A 20,093-nucleotide genomic window follows, 5' to 3' on the forward strand; every position below is an offset into this window, starting at 1 on the left:
CTTCTAAAGCCATGACATCATTTTCTGGAATTTCCCAAGCTGTTTAAAGGCACAGTCAACTTAGTGTATGTAAACTTCTGACCCACTGGAATTGTGATCCAGTGAATTATAAGTGAAATAATCTACATTTTTTGAAAAATTATGTCCTTGCCTAAACTATAGTTTGTTAACAAGAAATTTGTGGAGTGGTTGAAAAACGAGTTAATAACTCCAACCTAAGTGTATGTAAACTTCCGACTTCAACTGTACATACTGTATTACCTCAATTACCTCATACACCTGCACATTGACTTGGTACTGGTACTCTTTGCATATAGCCGCATTATTGTATTTGTGTTACTGTTTCCTTTTTTTATTTCGCAAATATTTGTCTTAATTTCTAACTCTGAATTGTTAGGAATGGGCTCGTAAGTAAGCATTTCACTGTCAAGTCTACACCTGTTGTATTCGGTGCATGTGACCAATAACATTTGATTTGATTTGCACAGCAGTGTTTCATTGTCAGTCTGGTTGTGCAGCAGTGGATGACTCATTTGCTGTCAGAACTGAACGTGTCACACCACACAGGACTGCCAGTATCCAAATCAATAGTCGACTCCGTCCACCAGAACACGCTGCTGTGCAAATCAAATAGAAAGTGGTCTTCAAAATAGCACTATCTGCAGATGAATAACTCCCGGCCAGAGTAAATATATTTCCATTTCAGTACATAACAATAATGTCAAAGGGAGACTTTGAAAGTTAGAATTCTAGTTTGGGCTTGAGGCTTTGCACTGCGGTCGTCCAAAAAAGTATTTAAATAATGCTGAATTAGCTTGAGAAGAAAAAGTTCCAGAGACAACAGGGCCTTTGCACTGTTTATTTGGGTTGTGAAATCATGTAATATGAATCCATCGAGTTGTACAAAGTGTTAATTCCGTGTAAGAAACAGGGTTTACAAATATGTACAGCCCATATATTCACGGTTAAATTAGTTGTCATTTTCATATGAAGGTATATGAAGGTAGATATCACCCCAAATAGATTGTGAATCTCCTAAATATGTTTTGGTGGATATCTACCTCCATATTGGAGGTTGTACCAAAATGTAGCGGTATTTTCCATGCACTAAAACAGCAGTCTGACACATTAAAGCAGTGAGAAAGACAAGCAGCATCAGAATAAAATATACATTTCTGTATGCTCAACATTTTGGGATAGAGAGAAAGTCCCTATAAAGGAAAAAAATAGCAGAAATACAGTGAAACATTTCTTCATATTCCTGAAGTTTCAATGGAGTTTGGTTGCATTTTAGTAGCAACATGTATATGAAGACTAGAAAGCAAATGATAGAGCATTTGTTTCAGCATATAGCTTAAATTCCAAGTTATAGCAAAATATAAGATTAAACTCTTAATTGTGCAGAAGAGCAAGTATGCTGTGTTTCAATAATAAGAAAACACCTTCAACCTATTGTGACTGTGAGAGAACTTACCCCCAATGGTAAAATGGAAAAACTAAAAAGACAATATTGGTCCTGGTCTACTCGAATGGAGAAAAGGGTTCATAAAGACAAACATACATGTTAACTGACTCTAGAGCTGCAGTTTCCACAAAAAGTAAGTCTAAGATATCTCAACTAATATAACATTATAATAACAGAAATTATACTTATTTAGATTATCTTCAGCTCAAAACTATCCCATGGTTTTACATGTTCCTTAAACGTAAATTATTTTTCATTCTTCTAATATGCAAATAAAATAATATTATCAAATTAAATAAATTCTGAATTTAAAACAAAAACCCTTTTGGTATTTTCAAAAACAATTTGCTCATATATAATATATTAATTTCCTTCAACTATGCAAACACCTAGATATTTTTCACAATAAATATAGGTGAGTCCATACCAGTACTGTAACATATCATAATTAACATTCATACAAAATAGAATCAAAATGGCCGACACGTTTACAGTATGCGTCGGTAAACAGAGATCGTAAACTGGTACCAGAGGTCAACTCCCGTACTGTGATGTAGACTGTTTGTATTCGGAATACACGTAGCACCGTGATGACCCAGAAAAAGCACAGGTTTGTCATGGCTTTATACTGTTGGTGGTGATTGTCACATCTTTAAGGGAAAGTAAAGAAGAAAGAAGTTACAGGGTAAAAGACATAGAAAACTGTGCTGTATATCTGGAAATGTGGGTTTTGTTGAGTTAACCTTCATGACACCTACGTTTGAGTATTAAAGGCAGATTGAGGCTGTGTCCAAGACACACACACACACACACACACACACACACACACACACACACACACACACACTGTGACCTGAAAGTCCATAGGTCTGGACAGATCATGTATCGGCTTTAGTTTAAGTCCTTGAACTCAAGTGCCTGTAGGCCAAAGAGAAGGAGCAGGGGTAAGGGGGTTGGGTTTGGAATGAATCCACACAGTAAATCTATGTGTTTGACAGACACATAAGATGGGTCTGGTGGGTGTGGCTTCCGATGCTTCATGTGTTGGCGTTGCTGGCTGCCGATTGGTTGTCCTCAGCGTGCTTGAACATTAAGATAGAGTTGTAGATCTTAAGGGCAGGGCCGAGTTTTACACTCATGATCTTGACGATGTCGCGCTGGGTCAGCAGCAACAAGGCCTTCCCGTCGATTTGCTGTTGGAAGACAACAAATTAGATTACAGCATGGGTCAACAGCTGATGTGCAGTCAATTGAACCCAGTGAGAGAGGTAAAAAAAAATCCCTCTCACTCTCTAAGGGCTACAGATGTCCGTCCCTATGTAATATGTCACTATATAGAGTATGAGCAGTTTGATCAGTGGACACTAGTCATACAATTCCCATTTAATTTATGAAATGGTAATCAAGTACTTATCAGTTGGCTCAGATTGTGATGTCTTGTCCAACGGCTAGACATGCCAGTCACAATACACATTTTACATTTGAGTCTTACAATTAGCGCATTCATCTTAAGATAACACATTACATCAAGTACATTTTTCCTCAAAGTATATATCAGCAAAGACAGTACTAGCATTTGGGGGGGGGCGTTATTTACAATAACTCTTCAAAGAGGTAGGGTTTCACAACTGTGGAGCCTCAACTGGGATTGCTTGAAAGAGGGATTTCACAAACCCAGAGACCAGTGGCAAATACTGTAGTCAGATTAGCTGAGGCAAATCAAATATTGCTGTGCTCGGAATGCTAATCACTACCGCTATTAGCTTCCAATTAATTGCTTTGTATTCCAGTGATGTCTCCTTACGTCAGTATAATTCTCAACGCAAATGAACCCTGACCAAACACAGGGGGAATCCATTCCTCTGGGTGTTTTGTTGCAGACAACTGTAACAGCAAAGGCTACTCCGCACGTTTCCCCTCATTTACTTAGCCTTACGGAGGAAGACAAGCCTTAAAACTCTTAGTTGACTCCAGACTGGGAGACTAGAGGAGGTCCAGATGTTGTGTCCTCTTACCTCCTCTTTGAACTGATTGGCTTGTTCATCACAGCCGGGGAGAGAGTGGATGAAGTCAGCCACCTGGACAAAGACAAGCAGAGGACAGACAGTTTAGCGTCTGGGAGACCGTCTCAATGGCAGGTACAGTTGAAGTCGGAAGTTTACATACACTTAGGTTGGAGTCATTAAAACTAGTTTTTCAACCACTCCACAAATGTCTTGTTAACAAACAATAGTTTTGACAAGTCAATTAGGACATCTACTTTGTGCAAGACACAAGTAATTTTTCCAACAATTGTTTACAGATGGAATATTTCACTTGTAATTCACTGGATCACAATTCCAGTGGGTCAGAAGTTTACATACACAAAGTTGACTGGGCCTTTATTCAGCTTGGAAAATTCCAGAAAATGATCTCATATCTTTAGAAGCTTCTGATAGGCTAATTGACATCATTCGAGTCAATTGGAGGTGTACCTGTGGATGTATTTCAAGGCCTACCTTCAAACTCAGTGCCTCTTTCCTTGACATCATAGAAAATCAAAATAAATCAGCCAAGACCTCAGAAAAATAATTGGAGACCTCCACAAGTCTGGTTCATCCTTGGGAGCAATTTCCAAATGCCTGAAGGTACCACGTTCATCTGTACAAACAATAGTACGCAAGTATAAACACCATGGGACCACACAGCCATCATACCGCTCAGGAAGGAGACGTGTTCGGTCTCCTAGAGATGAACGTACTTTGGTGCGAAAAGTGCAAATCAAACCCAGAACAACAGCAAAGGACCTTGTGAAGATGCTGGAGGAAACAGGTACAAAAGTATATATATCCACAGTAAAAACGAGTCCTATATCGACATAACCTGAAAGGGCGCTCAGCAAGGAAGAAGCCACTGCTCTAAAACCGCCATTAAAATGCCAGACTACAGTTTGCAACTGCACATGGGGACAAACATCATACCTTTTGGAGAAATGTCCTCTGGTCTGATGAAACAAAAATTAAACTGTTTGGCCATAATGACCATCGTTATGTTTGGAGGAAAAAGGGGGAGGCTTTCAAGCCGAAGAACACCATCCCACCCGTGAAGCACGGGGGTGGCAGCATCATGTTGTAGGGGTGCTTTGCTGCAGGAAGTACTGGTGCACTTCCCAAAATAGATGGCTTCATGAGGAAGGAAAATGATGTGGATATATTGAAGCAACATCAAGACATCAGTCAGGAAGTTAACTTCTTTGGGATAGGGGGCGGTATTTTGACGTCTGGATGAAAAGCGTGCCCAAAGTAAACTGCCTGCTAGCTAGGATATGCATATAATTGGTAGATTTGGATAGAAAACACTCTAAAGTTTCTAAAACTGTTAAAATAATAACCCTGAGGACAAACCATTCCAAAAACTTTTTTTCGTCCTACCACTGATTTCAATGGATGGGACTTTTATAATAAGGGAGAAATCGTGCCCGATTGCAGTTTCTAGGGCTTCCACTAGATGTCAACAGTCTTTAGAAAGAGTTTCAGGCTGGAGTTTGTAAAAATGAACCAGAAATTGTAGTCTTTCTAGGTGGCTCCCATTTTGGCTGTAGTGTTTCCAAGCGCGTGAATGAGAGCGCGTATTTTGGTATTTTTCTCCGGTAAAGACAATAACGATTCTCTGTCTTAAACTTTATTGTTTATTTGCATATTAGGGTACCTAAGGTGTGATTATAAACGTTGATTGACTTGTTTGGATAAGTTTATTTCTAACGTTTGCGATTAATTTTGTATGCATTTTGAAGGAAGGAAACAGAGTGGATTATTGACTGAAGCGTGACAGCTAAACTGAGTTTTTATGGATATAAAGGAGTTTATCAAACAGAAATTACCATTTGTAATGTACCTGGGACCTTTTGGAGTGCCAACAGAAGATCTTCAAAAGTAAGGCATATATTATATCGCTATTTCTGACTTTCGTGTCGCAACTCCCTGGTTGAAAATGATTTGTTATGGATTTGTGTGCTGGGCGCTGTCCTCAGATAATCGCATGGTTTGCTTTCGCCGTAAAGCCTTTTTGAAATCTGAAATGACGGCTGGATTAACAACAAGTTAAGCTTTATTTTGATGTATTGCACTTGTGATTTCACTAGCGTCCCACTGATCCGCAGGAAGTTAAAGCTCGGTCGCAATTGGACAATGACCCCAAGCATACTTCAAAATGGCGGCAAAATGGCTTAAGGACAACAAAGTCAAGGTATTGGATTGGCCATCACAAAGCCCAGACCTCAATCCTATAGAAAATTTGTGGGCAGAACTGAAAAAGAGTATGTCGAGCAAGGAGGCCTACAAACCTGACTCGGTTACACCAGCTCTGTCAGGAGGAATGGGCCAAAATTCACCCAACTTATTGTGGGAAGGTTGTGGAAGTCCACCCGAAACATCTGACCCAAGTTAAACAATTTAAAGGCAATGTTACCAAGTACCAATTGAGTGAATGTTAACTTCTGACCCACTGGGAATGTGATGAATTCAATAAAAGCTGAAATAAATCATTCTCTCTACTATTATTCTGACATTTCACATTCTTAAAATAAACTGGTGGTCCTAACTGACCTAAGACGGAGTTTTTACTAGGATTTCAGGAATTGTGAAAAACTGAGTTTAAATGTATTTGGCTACGGTGTATGTAAACTTCCGACTTCAACTGTATCTTGTGTAATTACCATAGTAAGACTTTGCTTGAACTCTGCCAGTCATAAGGCCAACATAACATAACATAACAAGTCATGACTGATCATGACATATGCTATGTCATTCCTATGAAATTGTTATTTAGGCCTCAAGATGAAGGGTTTCAGTAAAGAAAATCAGAGTAAGTGTTGACAGAAAAACAACATGACATCAGTGAGATCAGCTATCCCATAATAGCGGATCTCGCTGATGTCATGTTTTTTTTGTTGCATTTATGCTACATGAGGGTGTGCTAAACAGCTGAGCTATAGGACTGATTATGAAACAGCAGTTTGGTCAAGTCTCAGACCCTTCCAAAATCTATTACCTCAATGTGCATCACTGGCCAGTCCAAAAATAAACACAGATGTCCCTCTCCACTCAGACCCAGGCCCTGTTCTTAAAATGGATCCTTCCTGCCTTGAAGTAATCACCTATCTGACATGACTGGAAGGAAGAGTGCGTTTCAAGAGAATCTGAACAAGGCCACAGTGGCTAGAAGGCACAGCAATTGAATGTCAGTGTTCATAGATGTCAATGGAGCTAGAGGATGCTGTCGCTACAGGTTATGAGTCTGTGGACACCAATAAGGTTTTTCCATCTCTGCTATGCAGAATCATGAAAATGCAGCATCTGTACATGGCTCCTTGAAGGAACTGGCCAGTAGCCAGTACTGGGTTCAAATACTATTTGTTTTCTTAAATTTATTTAATAATTTGAGCATTTGATTTAGCCTACCTGGAGTGCCAGATGGGTGGAGTTTGCACGCTTAATTCCATTGGTTAAGCTCAAGCTCAACCAAGCACAGCTTAAGTATCCGAAAGCAAACAGGTACCATTTGAATCCAGGTCTAACGTGGTAGGTCTAGCAAGGCTGAATCATTCTGCTAGCACTAGCTGCAGCGGACTGCATGCTATCTGAGTGACATGTCAAATATCTGGCCTCGACATCAGACAGACAGAGTAATGTCAGTGTCTGTCTACATTACAGTGAGGAGAGACATCTGAACTGCGACATACTGTAGTCCCTGGGTCATGATTAGCTAAATGCTATGTCTGAAAGTTCTTTAACAAAAACAGATCAAGACATATATTTCTAGAGTGGGTTGGAATTCAAATCGGGAAATCTAAATTTGTGCTGGAATTACTAAAGAATCAAAACAGTTCTCCAGTTTAAAAAGCATCAGCCTGTGAGGATGTTATTACCAATGACAACACTTTACGTACACCATCACCCATTTACTACCAACAATATCAATTTGTAACTTTTGAAAACCTTTCCCAAACAATCATAAATCCTGGTTAACATCCATCCTCCTTGATCCAAGCTTCATCCTAACACACCATACAATTCCGAGTATGTGCTCCAGCGCTACAAATGCAAATGGCTCAGTAAGCGAAGTGTTTTCATCAGCCATATTGGCATGGTAAACCTCTCCAGCCAGTGTGTGTTAAAGTGTGGCAGGAGTGGTTCAAGCATTAGAAGCCTGTTACAGTCCTGGGCGCGAGAGCAGCACACTTAGACCAGAACCTTTGCGAGGCTGGTCCCATGGCAATTTAGTGAGACTCCCAGCACTACTCCCACGGAGGGTGGCACAAGAGGACATTCTCCTCTCCTCCACATCGGCTGCTGACACCCTCACTTCTTTCGCCCCTTAGGAAAATATGATGGGCTATAATTGGCCTCGCAGGAGTCCAGGCAAAGGGGCCTGAAACATTGACCTTTCCGTTTGAAAGCGCCGCTTTTGAAGAACTTTGACTCTCTCTCTCTTTGATAGAGAGGGGGGTTGTGGGAGTTGAATGCCAGATGGGTTATAGTCATTGTAGTGTCACTGTAGTGGAATGAGTGAATAGATATGATCGGGATCAAGAGCTGGCAGGATAATGAACCCAATGAATGAAAGATTCAGCCTGAGTTTCTAGTACCTTAACTACAGTATGTCCCAGCTGAATGCTGAAAGGAGATGGGAAATGCACAGGACATAACATCTTAATAGACATGTATGAGAGGGTTGATGAAGATACAGGAGATACTGATGCTCCAGGACTGTGGCTCAGTAGGTAAAAGTGTGATGATAACAATGCCAAGGCTGTGGGTAGAATTCCCAAAAGGATTGTCATTTTATTTTGTATATGTTTGCACAGTGCTTTGGATGATAGTGTCTGCTATTACATGGTGCAATGCTAAAACCAATCAATTAGCTACTGGTTAGGTTGGAGAAGTGCTGGCTGATTGGTGATAGTGAAATGTGCCCATTCAGTGCTGCTCTTGGCTATCAAGCTATAGGCTTAAGCTATAGAACCTTGGCTAAGGACTTCCTGACTATGAGGGGCATGGGTGAGGTAGGGAAACATCTGTAGGCTGGGGGGTGTTAGTGGATGTTACACAAGTAGTGCTCTTCTCCCTCTAGTCGATCCCTTTACAGTCCTCCTCTCTTTCTCTCTACTGCAATCTCACACCTTCCACTCTGCCAAATCCCCACAACCGGCAAGAGAAAACTTCCACCTCCGGTTAAACTCGATGACATTCTATCCTCCCCCTCTCTGCAGGTTGCTGTCATAAGACAAGCCTGGGCCATATTCGGCAGGCACAACACTGAACTTGGCAGATTGAAACGTCTTGAAAAGCCTACGTGATGCCTTATTCTAGATGCTGGGTTTCTTTACTGATTATTTCACATTCACACAGGTAACACAGCTAGCCACCACTCTTCACTGCTTCAGCCCTACTAACCCTACTGCCTTCCCAGGTGACCCCCCTTACCTCTCTTTAGCCAAATCAAACTCTTTGGAGGACAGTATCCCAAATTACCATTTGTTCATTCAAACTATAACCCTCTTTGGAATTAACGTGATTGGTTATGATGAATAATAATGTTCCCAATATATATCTGAATGTCCCACAACACTGTGCGTTGCTGTTGTGCATTCAGAGATAGTCTTGGTTACCTCTACTGTAGCATCTCTCTCTTCAATCTGTGCTGTGAGGGGGCCAGATCTTTCTCTCCTCTTCTCTCTTTCCTATCTTCCCCTTCCCTCCTCTCTTTCTTCCCCCTGGTGTGCCTCATTGGTGCCCGCATTAGTTGGAAAATACAAAAAAATATATATAAACCGTAACACAGGTGTGTGACCTCGTTACCGTTGGAGATGCTCAGTGGTGGCAGCGAGGACCGGAGAAGGTGTGTGTGTAGCGAAAGGGGAATAATCACATTAAGTCCGGTAGCCTCATCTCATCAATCAACAGAGATGAAGAGAGAGTGCTTAGCAACTGCAGGAGGATCGTGGCGTTGGCCGTATCTCGCACGCCGTTTCGACGGGTACGTAGGCATGTCAATTAATTCTTAAGAGTGGAGCGGCCTCGCTGAGGGATTCTGATATTACATTTGAGTCTCGTACTCGAACCAGAGAGGCAAACATCCAAGGATTTTTCTTTTTCTCAAGTGACGGCTGAAATTTCAAAAGATTTGGATTGATATCAATTTGGCTTGACAAAGCAGGTTTAAACCACAATACAAAGGGACTAAGAAATGATGCTAGTCTGTTCAATAGAGCAGACTGAGGGAACGGCGAGGACTAACCACATCAATAAAATGATTGAAAACATTATTCATACGCCTACACATTACCATTGCATATCTACCACTCTCTCCTCTATGCCCACAATGCATCAACTGTAAACAAACAGTCAAATCTCTGAGTCTATTTACCGCGAGGCTCTCTGGTTGCTAGTGTCAAAGTTTACGGTCACACCTGGTTGCTATGGTGATGTGCCTTTGTCAAGCTCATGAAGCCTGATATCAACAGTAGAAGAGAAATGACAGCGTGGAGAGGAGACAGACTGGACAGTACTTTATATGAGGGAGGACACTGGGTCCTATAAACCCAACTGACAGACAACTGGGTTACATAACAAACTTTCATATAAAGGGAATAATGTTTTCTATAAGTGAACTAAGGGAAAATATAATCCTTCACACTGCAGCAAGCCACTTGTACAGCAAACTCAACAATACAAGGGCCTGTACAAGGGCCTATAATAACCTATACAAGGGCCTATAATAACCTATACAAGGGCCTATAATAACCTATACAAGGGCCTATAATAACCTATACAAGGGCCTATAATAACCTATACAAGGGCCTATAATAACCTATACAAGGGCCTATAATAACCTATACAAGGGCCTATAATAACCTATACAAGGGCCTATAATAACCTATACAAGGGCCTATAATAACCTATACAAGATACAATACCAGATGAAGAAACAAACTAAGGTAAGACATCGGCTGAATCTCAAAATCACCCCCCATCCCCTCACCCCTCCATTTGTTTCAGCAAGGAGGCCTATAAACCTGACTCAGTTACACCAGCTCTGTCAGGAGGAATGGGCTTTTGACCCACTGGGAATGTGATGAAATAAATAAAAGCTGAAATAAAATCACTGGGTCTACTATTATTCTGTCATTTAACATTCTTCTTATAAAGCGGTGATCCTAACCGACCTAAGACGGGGAATTTTTACTAGGATTAAATGTCAGGAATTGCGAAATACTGAGTTGAAATGGATTTGGCTAAGGTGTATGTAAACCTCCGACTTCAACTGTCTGCATGAGCGTGTGGATGTGTGTGTGCTCTCACCTCATCCACGGTCCAGTGGGCCACGCAGCTGGCCTGCAATCCGGCCACCCCAGGCAGCAGCTTGCAGTGCTGCTCCCAGCACAGGGGTAGGTCCCGTCCGGGTTGAGCCGACATGGCCGACAGGAACACAGACTGGTGGAGGGCCTGCTGCAGGCTATCCAGACTGCTCTCTGGAGGGGGGAAAGAGAGAGGGAGGGTAAACATGTTATTAATGTGTTGCCAATGTGACTGTTAGTGAATGAGTGAGATCACTTTCTTTCTCACAGACAGACAGACAGAGGGAGAGCGAGAGAGTGTTTATTCAAGTGTAAAAAACGCATAGTAGTAAAGTCAAGCGACAGGCCTAAGACTTGAGTTATTTTTTCCTTTTGATTTTGCAGTGCATCAACGAACAAAGCATTTTGCTTTCAGCTTCCTTTCCTTATTTTCAATTTTTTTATTTGACCTTTATTTAACTATGCAAGTCAGTTAAGAACAAATTCTTATTTTCAATGATGGCCTAGGAACAGTGGGTTAACTGCCTGTTCAGGGGCAGAATGACAGATTTGTACCTTGTCAGCTCAGGGATATGAACTTGCAACCTTTCGGTTACTGGCACCAACGCTCTAACCACTAGGCTACCCATAATCTTAAATTTCTAATACTCTTATGCCATTGTGCCAAAACAGAGGAGTAAAGGAATAATCCATTACTTAGTCCCTTTTGACAGCACAGTGCAGATGCATCTCTTCATTATCCGTAGCACACAGCGGTAGATAAGAAGGATGAAGTGCTCCTGAGTTGTTAGTAGGCCAATGGACTAGGGGATGCACTAATGGTTGTCATGACTGACTGATGAAGAGACCAGCTAAAATGCCCTTTCTATGACCAAGATCCACCCTGAGTTTTGGGAGGCAGCACAAAGTGGGGCGAGCTTTGAGTGTGTGTTTGTGTGTGAGTGGGTCTGTGTGTCAGTGTGTGTGTGTGTCAGTATGTATGGGAGAAAGAGAGTGTGTGTATGTCTCAGTATGTATGGGAGAAAGAGAGTGTATATGTCTCAGTATGTATGGGAGAAAGAGAGTGTGTGTGTGTGTGTGTGTGTCAGTATGTATGGGAGAAAGAGTGTGTGTGTGTCAGTATGTATGGGAGAAAGAGAGTGTGTGTGTGTGTGTGTCAGTATGTATGGGAGAAAGAGAGTGTGTGTCTCTCTGTGTCTCTGTTTCTGGGTGTGTGAATGCGTGTTTCAGGTCTGTCTGTCCTGACAGCAAGAACAGGGTGAGATACAGGACATGCTGTTTTTCTTCTAGTTGTCTCCTAGCGATGTCTCAACGGAGCAGAGATGAGTTTGACACGCTTGTCAACTGTGACATTTGTCTAGGTTTGCTGCACCGGTGACCAAATATAACTAAAGTCTTGAGCCTACGCTAAATGGTTTTTAATAGTTAAAGATGATTATTATGATTAAGATTGAAATCAGTGTGTCATCAGTGTTATATTGCACACAATCATATGGTATAGTGTGAGGGGATTTCTGTGAGAACTGGAATACATGCAGACAATGTGAACAGATATAGTATCCTTTCGACTGCTTGTCTCAACTAAAATGGCCTTTCTATTGCCTTTCTGCTCGTACCTTTTGAAGCTGTCGTCCAATTACATTTTACGGTGTTGTTTGGTATTATTACAAACAATCTAATAACTTGCAAAGACAACGCAATAGATTTGAAGTGCTGTCCAATTAACATGTTGTTGTTTTTTAGTTAGATAATGGGTTCCAAAAAGGTAACAGTATAAAGTCACTTAAATTTGTGGATTTTGAGATGACAAGACCTAATACATTTTTTTTGTATACAATTATTGTCAATTAAACAACTCTAGAGCTCCCTCCATTTAGTTGACTTCCTGCCGACAGCAGACACAGCCACAAACCCTGCCACAGTCTGAATATCACCTCCTTCCTGTTTGTGAAAAAACAGGCGCGACACAGAAAGCTTTAATGTCATTACAGGAACACAGGCCTACTTTGATCATACAACTTTGATCATGGTGCCATGGTACAGCGCCCTTAGAGAAAGGAAGTTCACGGCACAGCCCCGTAATGGGGAGCGCACAATTACGCCACAACAAAATATAGGGCCGAGAAACTAGACAGGGAACACGGATTGGATCACCTTAGCACAGGGTCTGTAACCTTTATGAATGGAAGAGACATTTTTTCCCACACACAAAAAAAAGAAAAGTGTTGAGGGAGCCACACAAGAAATTACAGCCCTTTTCAAGTGCAATAGTGACAATATCTGATATTCAGCACCACGGATAGCAGTCGGATCAAATAAGCATGAAATCATGAAATCTGGCGTTCAGGGTCACAGAGCAGTGAAACCAGCGGCAGTCTGGTGAAGTTGCAGGGAGAATTGAATCTCGTGAACATACAGTAAAATATAACATATGCTGTAGGAGTGATGTTACTTTTTGATTTAAAAACCTACCAAAGAAGGAAATATTGTTCTCCAGTGATTAATTGAAACAAACACATCAAGTTCCGCAAGAAGCTTATTACCAAAACACAGATTTTATACACAAGTTTTTATAATGCAAATAGAAGGTTTGATTGTAATCAATATTTATTATAATGCTTTAACTGATAACAAAGTGTCTTGTGTTTCTTTACTTTTATAAATTATTATTGTTCTTTTTGGTACATTTCAAAAACAGAATAGAAATAAGAGACTGCGATTTGAAGTTGCCACGAGCAGCACTGCACAGATATTGAGATGAGAGAGATGCAAGACTTGGCTCTCACACAGTACTGCGCATGTGCACGGGTTCGCTTCACGCTGTTACAGCATGGTAGCTACGGGACCAAAACAGCAAAGAAGTTGAGCATTGCGCTTCAACGCTCTTAGTTGTTGCATAAATTTACCCACAATGCTGTTTACTTTCTGCATTGATGGCATATCCCTGAGTCTACCTTTAACATGTATTGTCCTGTAGATTGTAATGTAGCCAAATATAATTGTCAATAAATGTAAAAAAAGACAAATATGTGTCTTTTGGAGGCGGAAATCTAGCCAGGGAACCACAATGGGCAGTATGCAGACGACAGCATTTGACCCTCCTATTCTAGAACCAACATCCTCCCCCTGTGTTTTCTACAAATAAAACAATAAGGCGTACCACCACCATGCTATTTGATTGGACGACGGAAAAGATCAAACCGAAATGGTTTTAATCGATGTGAAAAGAACGGGAACATTATTATGTACGTATTTTTAGACAAACAAATTCAATTACCCTGCCCTATTTTGCTCCATCAAAATAACAAGCTCAGGAGAAAATTGACAACGGTACAGTAGTTACCATGGCAATGTTTCTATCTAAAGCAGGGGCTTTACTGTGTTGCAGTGTTTTGGATCCGTCTGCTTTGTTTCAACGACACACACCCTTCCATCTGAGTGAAACTGCGATTTCCCAGCCTTCAGGCTACGGGGGGAGAGAGAGAGCAGAGGAAAACATAAAGGGCCTTTTAAAGCCCCCCCCCCCTCACTCTTCCTGTGGGCATAGCCGAGGAAGCGTCTTGCTCAAATGTTACTGGAGAGAAGAGATGAATTTCAAACGTGTGGAGAGCCAGCAGACAGGAGCACTGGAGATATGTTAATGTCTGGTGGTGTCCATCTTCTGGGGCGGTATAGGAGTGAGGCAGTGAGCTGCAGAGGGACAGAGCAGACATGGTGTGTCTCACTAGGGAGACATCCTGGCTCCAGGGATGGCTTCTCCCTCATTACTAAACATCTCAACGTGTGTGTGTAATAATAATAATCCAAAATAATAATGTGTGTGTGTGTTACTGCTAAGAAATATCCGACAGCTTGACAATGCGTCAGGAGACTGACACTCCACCGTGTGATAATAATTATAATACAAAATAATAATGTGTGTGTGAGAGAGACTGCATAAGAAATACCAGACAGCTTGACAATGCGTCAGAAGACTGACACTCTACCGGTGTCCCATGATCTGTGACAGTAGGACCGTGAAGCCTCGTCAAGTTATTTACGTATTTAACTGATTGAGTGTTCCTGATCGATTTACCGACACCTGAATGCGAGAGTTATGGAGTCCAGTGAACAAGTCAAGGCAGTTTGATTCTGTAATGCTGCGAGCCCCAGGACTTCAAACACTGCGCTAACAGACCAAAACAAATGGATTTCCTGGCAAACACTTCTTAAAACATTCTGAGAATCCCCCGTGGCGGTGAAACTTGCATTTTTTCCATCCCCCAGGGAGCATGAAACTCCTGTCAGTACAAAACAGACCGCTGCTACCAAAGCCTGCATGTGCTTTAACCGTATACGGACTACCTGCACACCTCCCCCGAGAAACCAATTTGCTTACAGCCGGGTTAGCGCTAGAGCTAACAAAAGCTAATCTAATCTAACGTGTCAGTAACAGCAGACCTCCGGTTTCACATTGAAGCACACAAACTACATCCACTATCATGCCCCCAGTGATGAAGGCACTCTTGTGGTCACTGGATTGATGGTAGCAGCACCGCCAGGTAGAAACCAGAACAATTAGTAATGTTTCGCAGCATTAATGACACGATAACGCTGACCTCACACTGTGTATTTGAGTGCAACTATTAAATCATGATTAGTAGAATAAGATAAGATATTTGTTTTGAAAATGCTTTGATGTTACTTATGATAAATTAGATGGATTCCTGTGGTTATTAGTAAGCATAATCAATTGTGATGAAGTTAATGATAAACCGCCATTCCATCTTCAAACGTAAAAGGGAAAGCTGAAAAAGAGTCATCCTCAGCTCATACGGTTTCAAAATGTCACGGACCAGTGGAGTCTACCGACGTTGGGGATGTCCTCTGCAGTTCAGGACCACATCTGACCCATGTCCATGTTCGAGGAGAATACAGTGACGTACAGAAGTTTAATTATCACTGTCCTGACCTGGGATAAGTATAGTTTTATGCTTTGTTGAAAGCAACTCATTTTCCAGGGGAACAAATATTCACTTTGGAGGTGACTAAAACTAATTGAATACAGATCTCTGAAAGTGTCTACTTTTCAAAACAGATCTCTGAAGTGAATACTTTCCTAAACTATTTGAATACAGATCTCAGGAAGTGACTACTTTTATAAACTATTGGATTGGCTGCCTTCAACTTATGGCAGGGCTGAATGTGGAACTGCATTGTTGAAGACAGAAACATAATGAATAGAGAACATACAATCTCCTATACTATTCCACTCTATTTGACAATCATATTTGAGCTACACAATATATTTCTATCAAACCAATTAACTAATTCAAATTTAATGGTTGTAGTTTTTGTTTCTTCAAATATTATTAGTTTTTTTGAGACATGGAATTGAAACTATATAAAACTTCATTTGACTACCTTGAGTATTTGAAAAGTTGGTATTTTCAAATAAACTACAAAATATAACTATTTTCTGCCAAGGTATGCCACAGTCATCTCTGTTAAATCCATCTCTGCTCCTCCTCCAACTTGCACACAAAACAGGCCTGATCGGTCATTACAATGGAAGAGAGGGAAGAGGAATCGATTCTGCCATGTGCTTCAGCCAATATACAGCAGTGTCCGTGGCTTCATATTGTCAGTCAAAATTCAAATGGCTCTTAACCACAGTTCTGAAAGGCTGCGTCGCTGAAGACTCATGTGCGGATGATAAGTAATAATGTGAAGGTGGTATAACTGAAGGTTGAATGAAGGTTGAATGAAGATTGAAAGTCTTCACGTGACACAAAGGGAAGACCTCCAAACAGCAGCACCTCAAATACAGATTGGCATTAATAAATAACTCACCTCATAAAAATAAATGTCTTGTGTTGTTTTCCTTTAAATATGAAACTGATGATGCAATAATGAATAACAAATGATGGGTGCTCCTCTTTCCACTGGGATTCTCTGTCTCTAACCCTATTACAGGGGCTGAGTCACTGGCTTACTAGGGCTCTTTCATACCGTCCCTAGGAGGGGTGCGTCACTTGAGTGGGTTGAGTCACTGATGTGATATTCCTGTCTGGGTTGGCGCCCCCCCTTGGGTTGTGCCGTGGTGGAGAACTTTGTGGGCTATACTCGGCCTTGTCTCAGGATGGTAAGTTGGTGGTTGAAGTTATCCCTCTAGTGGTGTGGGGGCTGTGCTTTGGCAAAGTGGGTGGGGTTATATCCTTCCTGTTTGGCCCTGTCTGGGGGTGTCCTCGGATGGAGCCACAGTGTCTCCTGACCCCTCCTGTCTCAGCCTCCAGTATTTATGTTGCAGTAGTTTATGTGTCGGGGGGCTAGGGTCAGTTTGTTATATCTGGAGTACTTCTCCTGTCCTATCCGGTGTCCTGTGTGAATTTAAGTATGCTCTCTCTAATTCTCTCTTTCTCTCGCTCTCTCGGAGGTCCTGAGCCCTAGGACCATGCCCCAGGACTACCTGACATGATGACTCCTTGCTGTCCCCAGTCCACCTGGCCGTGCTGCTGCCCCAGTTTCAACTGTTCTGCCTGTGATTATTATTATTTGACCATGCTGGTCATTTATGAACATCTTGGCCATGTTCTGTTACAATCTCCACCCGGCAGAGCCAGAAGAGGACTGGCCACCCCACATAGCCTGGTTCCTCTCTAGGTTTCTTCCTAGGTTTTGTCCTTTCTAGGGAGTTTTTCCTAGCCACCGTGCTTCTATACCTGGATTGCTTGCTGTTTGGGGTTTTAGGCTGGGTTTCTGTACAGCACTTTGAGATATTAGCTGATGTACGAAGGGCTATATAAATAAATTTGATTTGATTTGATTTGCTGCGCCCAAATCACTTTAAAGCTCCACCGCGAAACATGACACGCCATTAGCGTAGAGGATTCCACTTAAAGGCAAAGTGCAGTGAAAAACATGATATATACATAAATAAAAGATCATCATAATCATGATAATCATGCCCCTTTAGAGCTAGAAAAGACAGCCTGAAATGTCAACCTGTTTTGGTGGGATTGTTTTGGACTGCCTGATGACATCACCAGGTGGTAAATTGGTTGTTAGATCAACAAGAGAGCTCCATACATCTTTGCTAATAACAGCTAGTTTTCCCCACTCCTAGACAGTCCTGGCAAAATTCTTGCTTGCTATTTTTGTTTGTTTTCAATTAAAATGGTCAAAAACAAATCACAGTAAGTTTTTGTTACCCAGAAATGATTTGATATTGATATCTCATATAGAGAGGCAATGCAAACAGTTAACGCTTTTGAAGACAGTATCGTTATATTACATATGCAACCATTTGCATATACCATGGCCAGCATGTAGCCCCAAGGGATCTGCATCCGCTGTGTAACAGCATTGATCTTTCTTCTTTTCTACAAAGAAACACTGCCAACTGTAGATTCATTGCCGAGTCATTGGCTGTTCCAGGTGATTCATCATTGGTAGTACTCTGGGTCGTTTATAAAATGTTATAAGAAAAGAAAACAAAGTAAAGTGGCCTGTACTGTGGTTGTTATGTGAGCTATTATACACATCTAGATACGTTACTCGTCTAGACCTGAACACAAGCACGCTTCAAACTAAGAAGCAGAGGTCATCAAATTCAGCTATTTTGTCCCTCAAATCGGTGTCCAGAATTTTTACAAGCAGGATAGTGAGATAATAGCCACAGCTGAAAATAAAAGATCTGCTCATCGTGCTGCGCATGACTCATCATTGAGCAGCGTCTGAGAGCCATTGTGTGTGTGTGTGTGTGTGTGTGTGTGTGTGTGTGTGTGTGTGTTCTGAGTAGCCCGCTGGGACATTGTGACCCTGCATGCTCCTCAGGGGAAGCAGATCAGACGCGTATGTGAAGTGAAGATGCTCCGTCGCCCTCTGTGGGTCCCGCTGGGTCCTCTCAGCTGGGTACTGGGGTCCTGTGAGACGGCCCTGTCACATATTACACACACTGTGGTGCTGGCTGAGGCCTCCAGCTATACTCTAGTTCAGTTCAGGGCTCTCCAACCCTGAGCGCTACAGTGCAACCCTAATCTAGCACACCCGATTCTAATAATTAGCTGGTTGATAAACTGAATCAGGTTAGTTACAACTTGGGTTGGACGCAAAAACCTACAGGATGGTAGCTCTCCAGGAACAGGGTTGGAGAGCCCTGCGTCTAGCTGCTAGAGGCTGGGCAGAGAGAGAGAGAGTAGAGAGGGATAGTTTTGTGCCAGCCTGCCAGGCAGCACCAGTGGAATCCTAGGTTTGCTACCACCGCACTGCTAGTAGGCACATACAGAGAGAGCCGGGATACAAATGCCATGGCAATGGTCACAGCGTATTATATCGGAGACTACGGGAGACTGGGGGCTTGTCAAGGCAGTTTTTTGTATGCATAGGTCTGTGCCTCCCCAGGCAAAGGAGTCCCGCTGTGCCTCCCCAGGGAATGGGTCACTCTGAGTAGCTAATACAACGATGAATGGCTATGTAGGTCTCGTATGGCTAAGTTGGTAGAGCATGGTGCTTGCAAAGTCAGGGTTGTGGGTTCGATTCCCACGGGGGACCAATACAAAAAAAGTTTGAAAAAAGAATGAAAATGTATGAACTCTACTGTAAGCCACTCTGGGTAAGAGCGGCGTCTGCTAAATGACTAACATGTATTATGGTGAATCACACACAATCGTCATGATTATACACAGCAGTGAAAAAACTAAGTTATTTTGACTGAAAAATGTTTCTTCAGAAAATGTATTCAAGAATGACAGCAAACGACAGCTTTTCTTCCAACAAAACTGCTGCGTATCCTCAAAATGCAATCCTTTAAGGATATGGGTGTTTCAACTCAATGAGATATCACCTCAGCCAAGTGCCATCTTTAAAAGTGGCCTCTGTTGCAAATGAGGAATGACTTGATGAATTGGACCCAGGTCCTCTGTCCAAGTCTGGAAGGTAGGAAAATAAAAGGTTGAAATATGTGCTCGTCTCACTCTCTCAGTGGGGTTGCCTGCAAGGCCCGAGGCCAGCCTACAGTCGTGGCCAAAAGTTTTGAGAATGACACAAATATTAATTTTCACAGTCTGCTGCCACAATTTGTATGATGGCAAATTTGCAAATACTCCAGAATGTTATGAAGAGTGATCAGATGAATTGCAATGAATTGCAAAGTCCCTCTTTGCCATGCAAATGAACTGGATCCCCAAAAAATATTTCCACAGCATTTCAGCCCTGCCACAAAAGGACCAGCTGACATCATGTCAGTGATTCCCTCGTTAACACAGGTGTGAGTGTTGACGAGGACAAGGCTGGAGATCACTCTGTCATGAT

The 20,093-nt window shown here is 41.9% G+C and overlaps 1 protein-coding gene across 4 annotated transcripts in view; it reads right to left on the reverse strand.

Annotated features, from left to right (window-relative positions):
* Positions 1 to 845: 845 nt before the first annotated feature.
* LOC112215324 (lethal(3)malignant brain tumor-like protein 4) overlaps positions 846 to 20,093 on the reverse strand; it is a 132,166-nt gene continuing 112,918 nt past the window's right edge. For all 4 annotated transcript variants that reach the window (XM_042298780.1, XM_042298779.1, XM_042298778.1 and 1 more), the window contains exons 18-20: positions 10,807 to 10,976; positions 3,481 to 3,543; positions 846 to 2,658 (exon numbers count right to left, since the gene is read on the reverse strand). In XM_042298780.1, coding sequence (XP_042154714.1) covers positions 2,503 to 2,658; positions 3,481 to 3,543; positions 10,807 to 10,976 — 389 coding nt within the window. In that variant the 3' untranslated portion in view covers positions 846 to 2,502. The remainder of the gene's footprint in view (positions 2,659 to 3,480; positions 3,544 to 10,806; positions 10,977 to 20,093) is intronic.

This window comes from Oncorhynchus tshawytscha, linkage group LG16 (assembly GCF_018296145.1).
Source record: "Oncorhynchus tshawytscha isolate Ot180627B linkage group LG16, Otsh_v2.0, whole genome shotgun sequence".
Taxonomy (NCBI): Eukaryota; Metazoa; Chordata; class Actinopteri; order Salmoniformes; family Salmonidae; genus Oncorhynchus; species Oncorhynchus tshawytscha.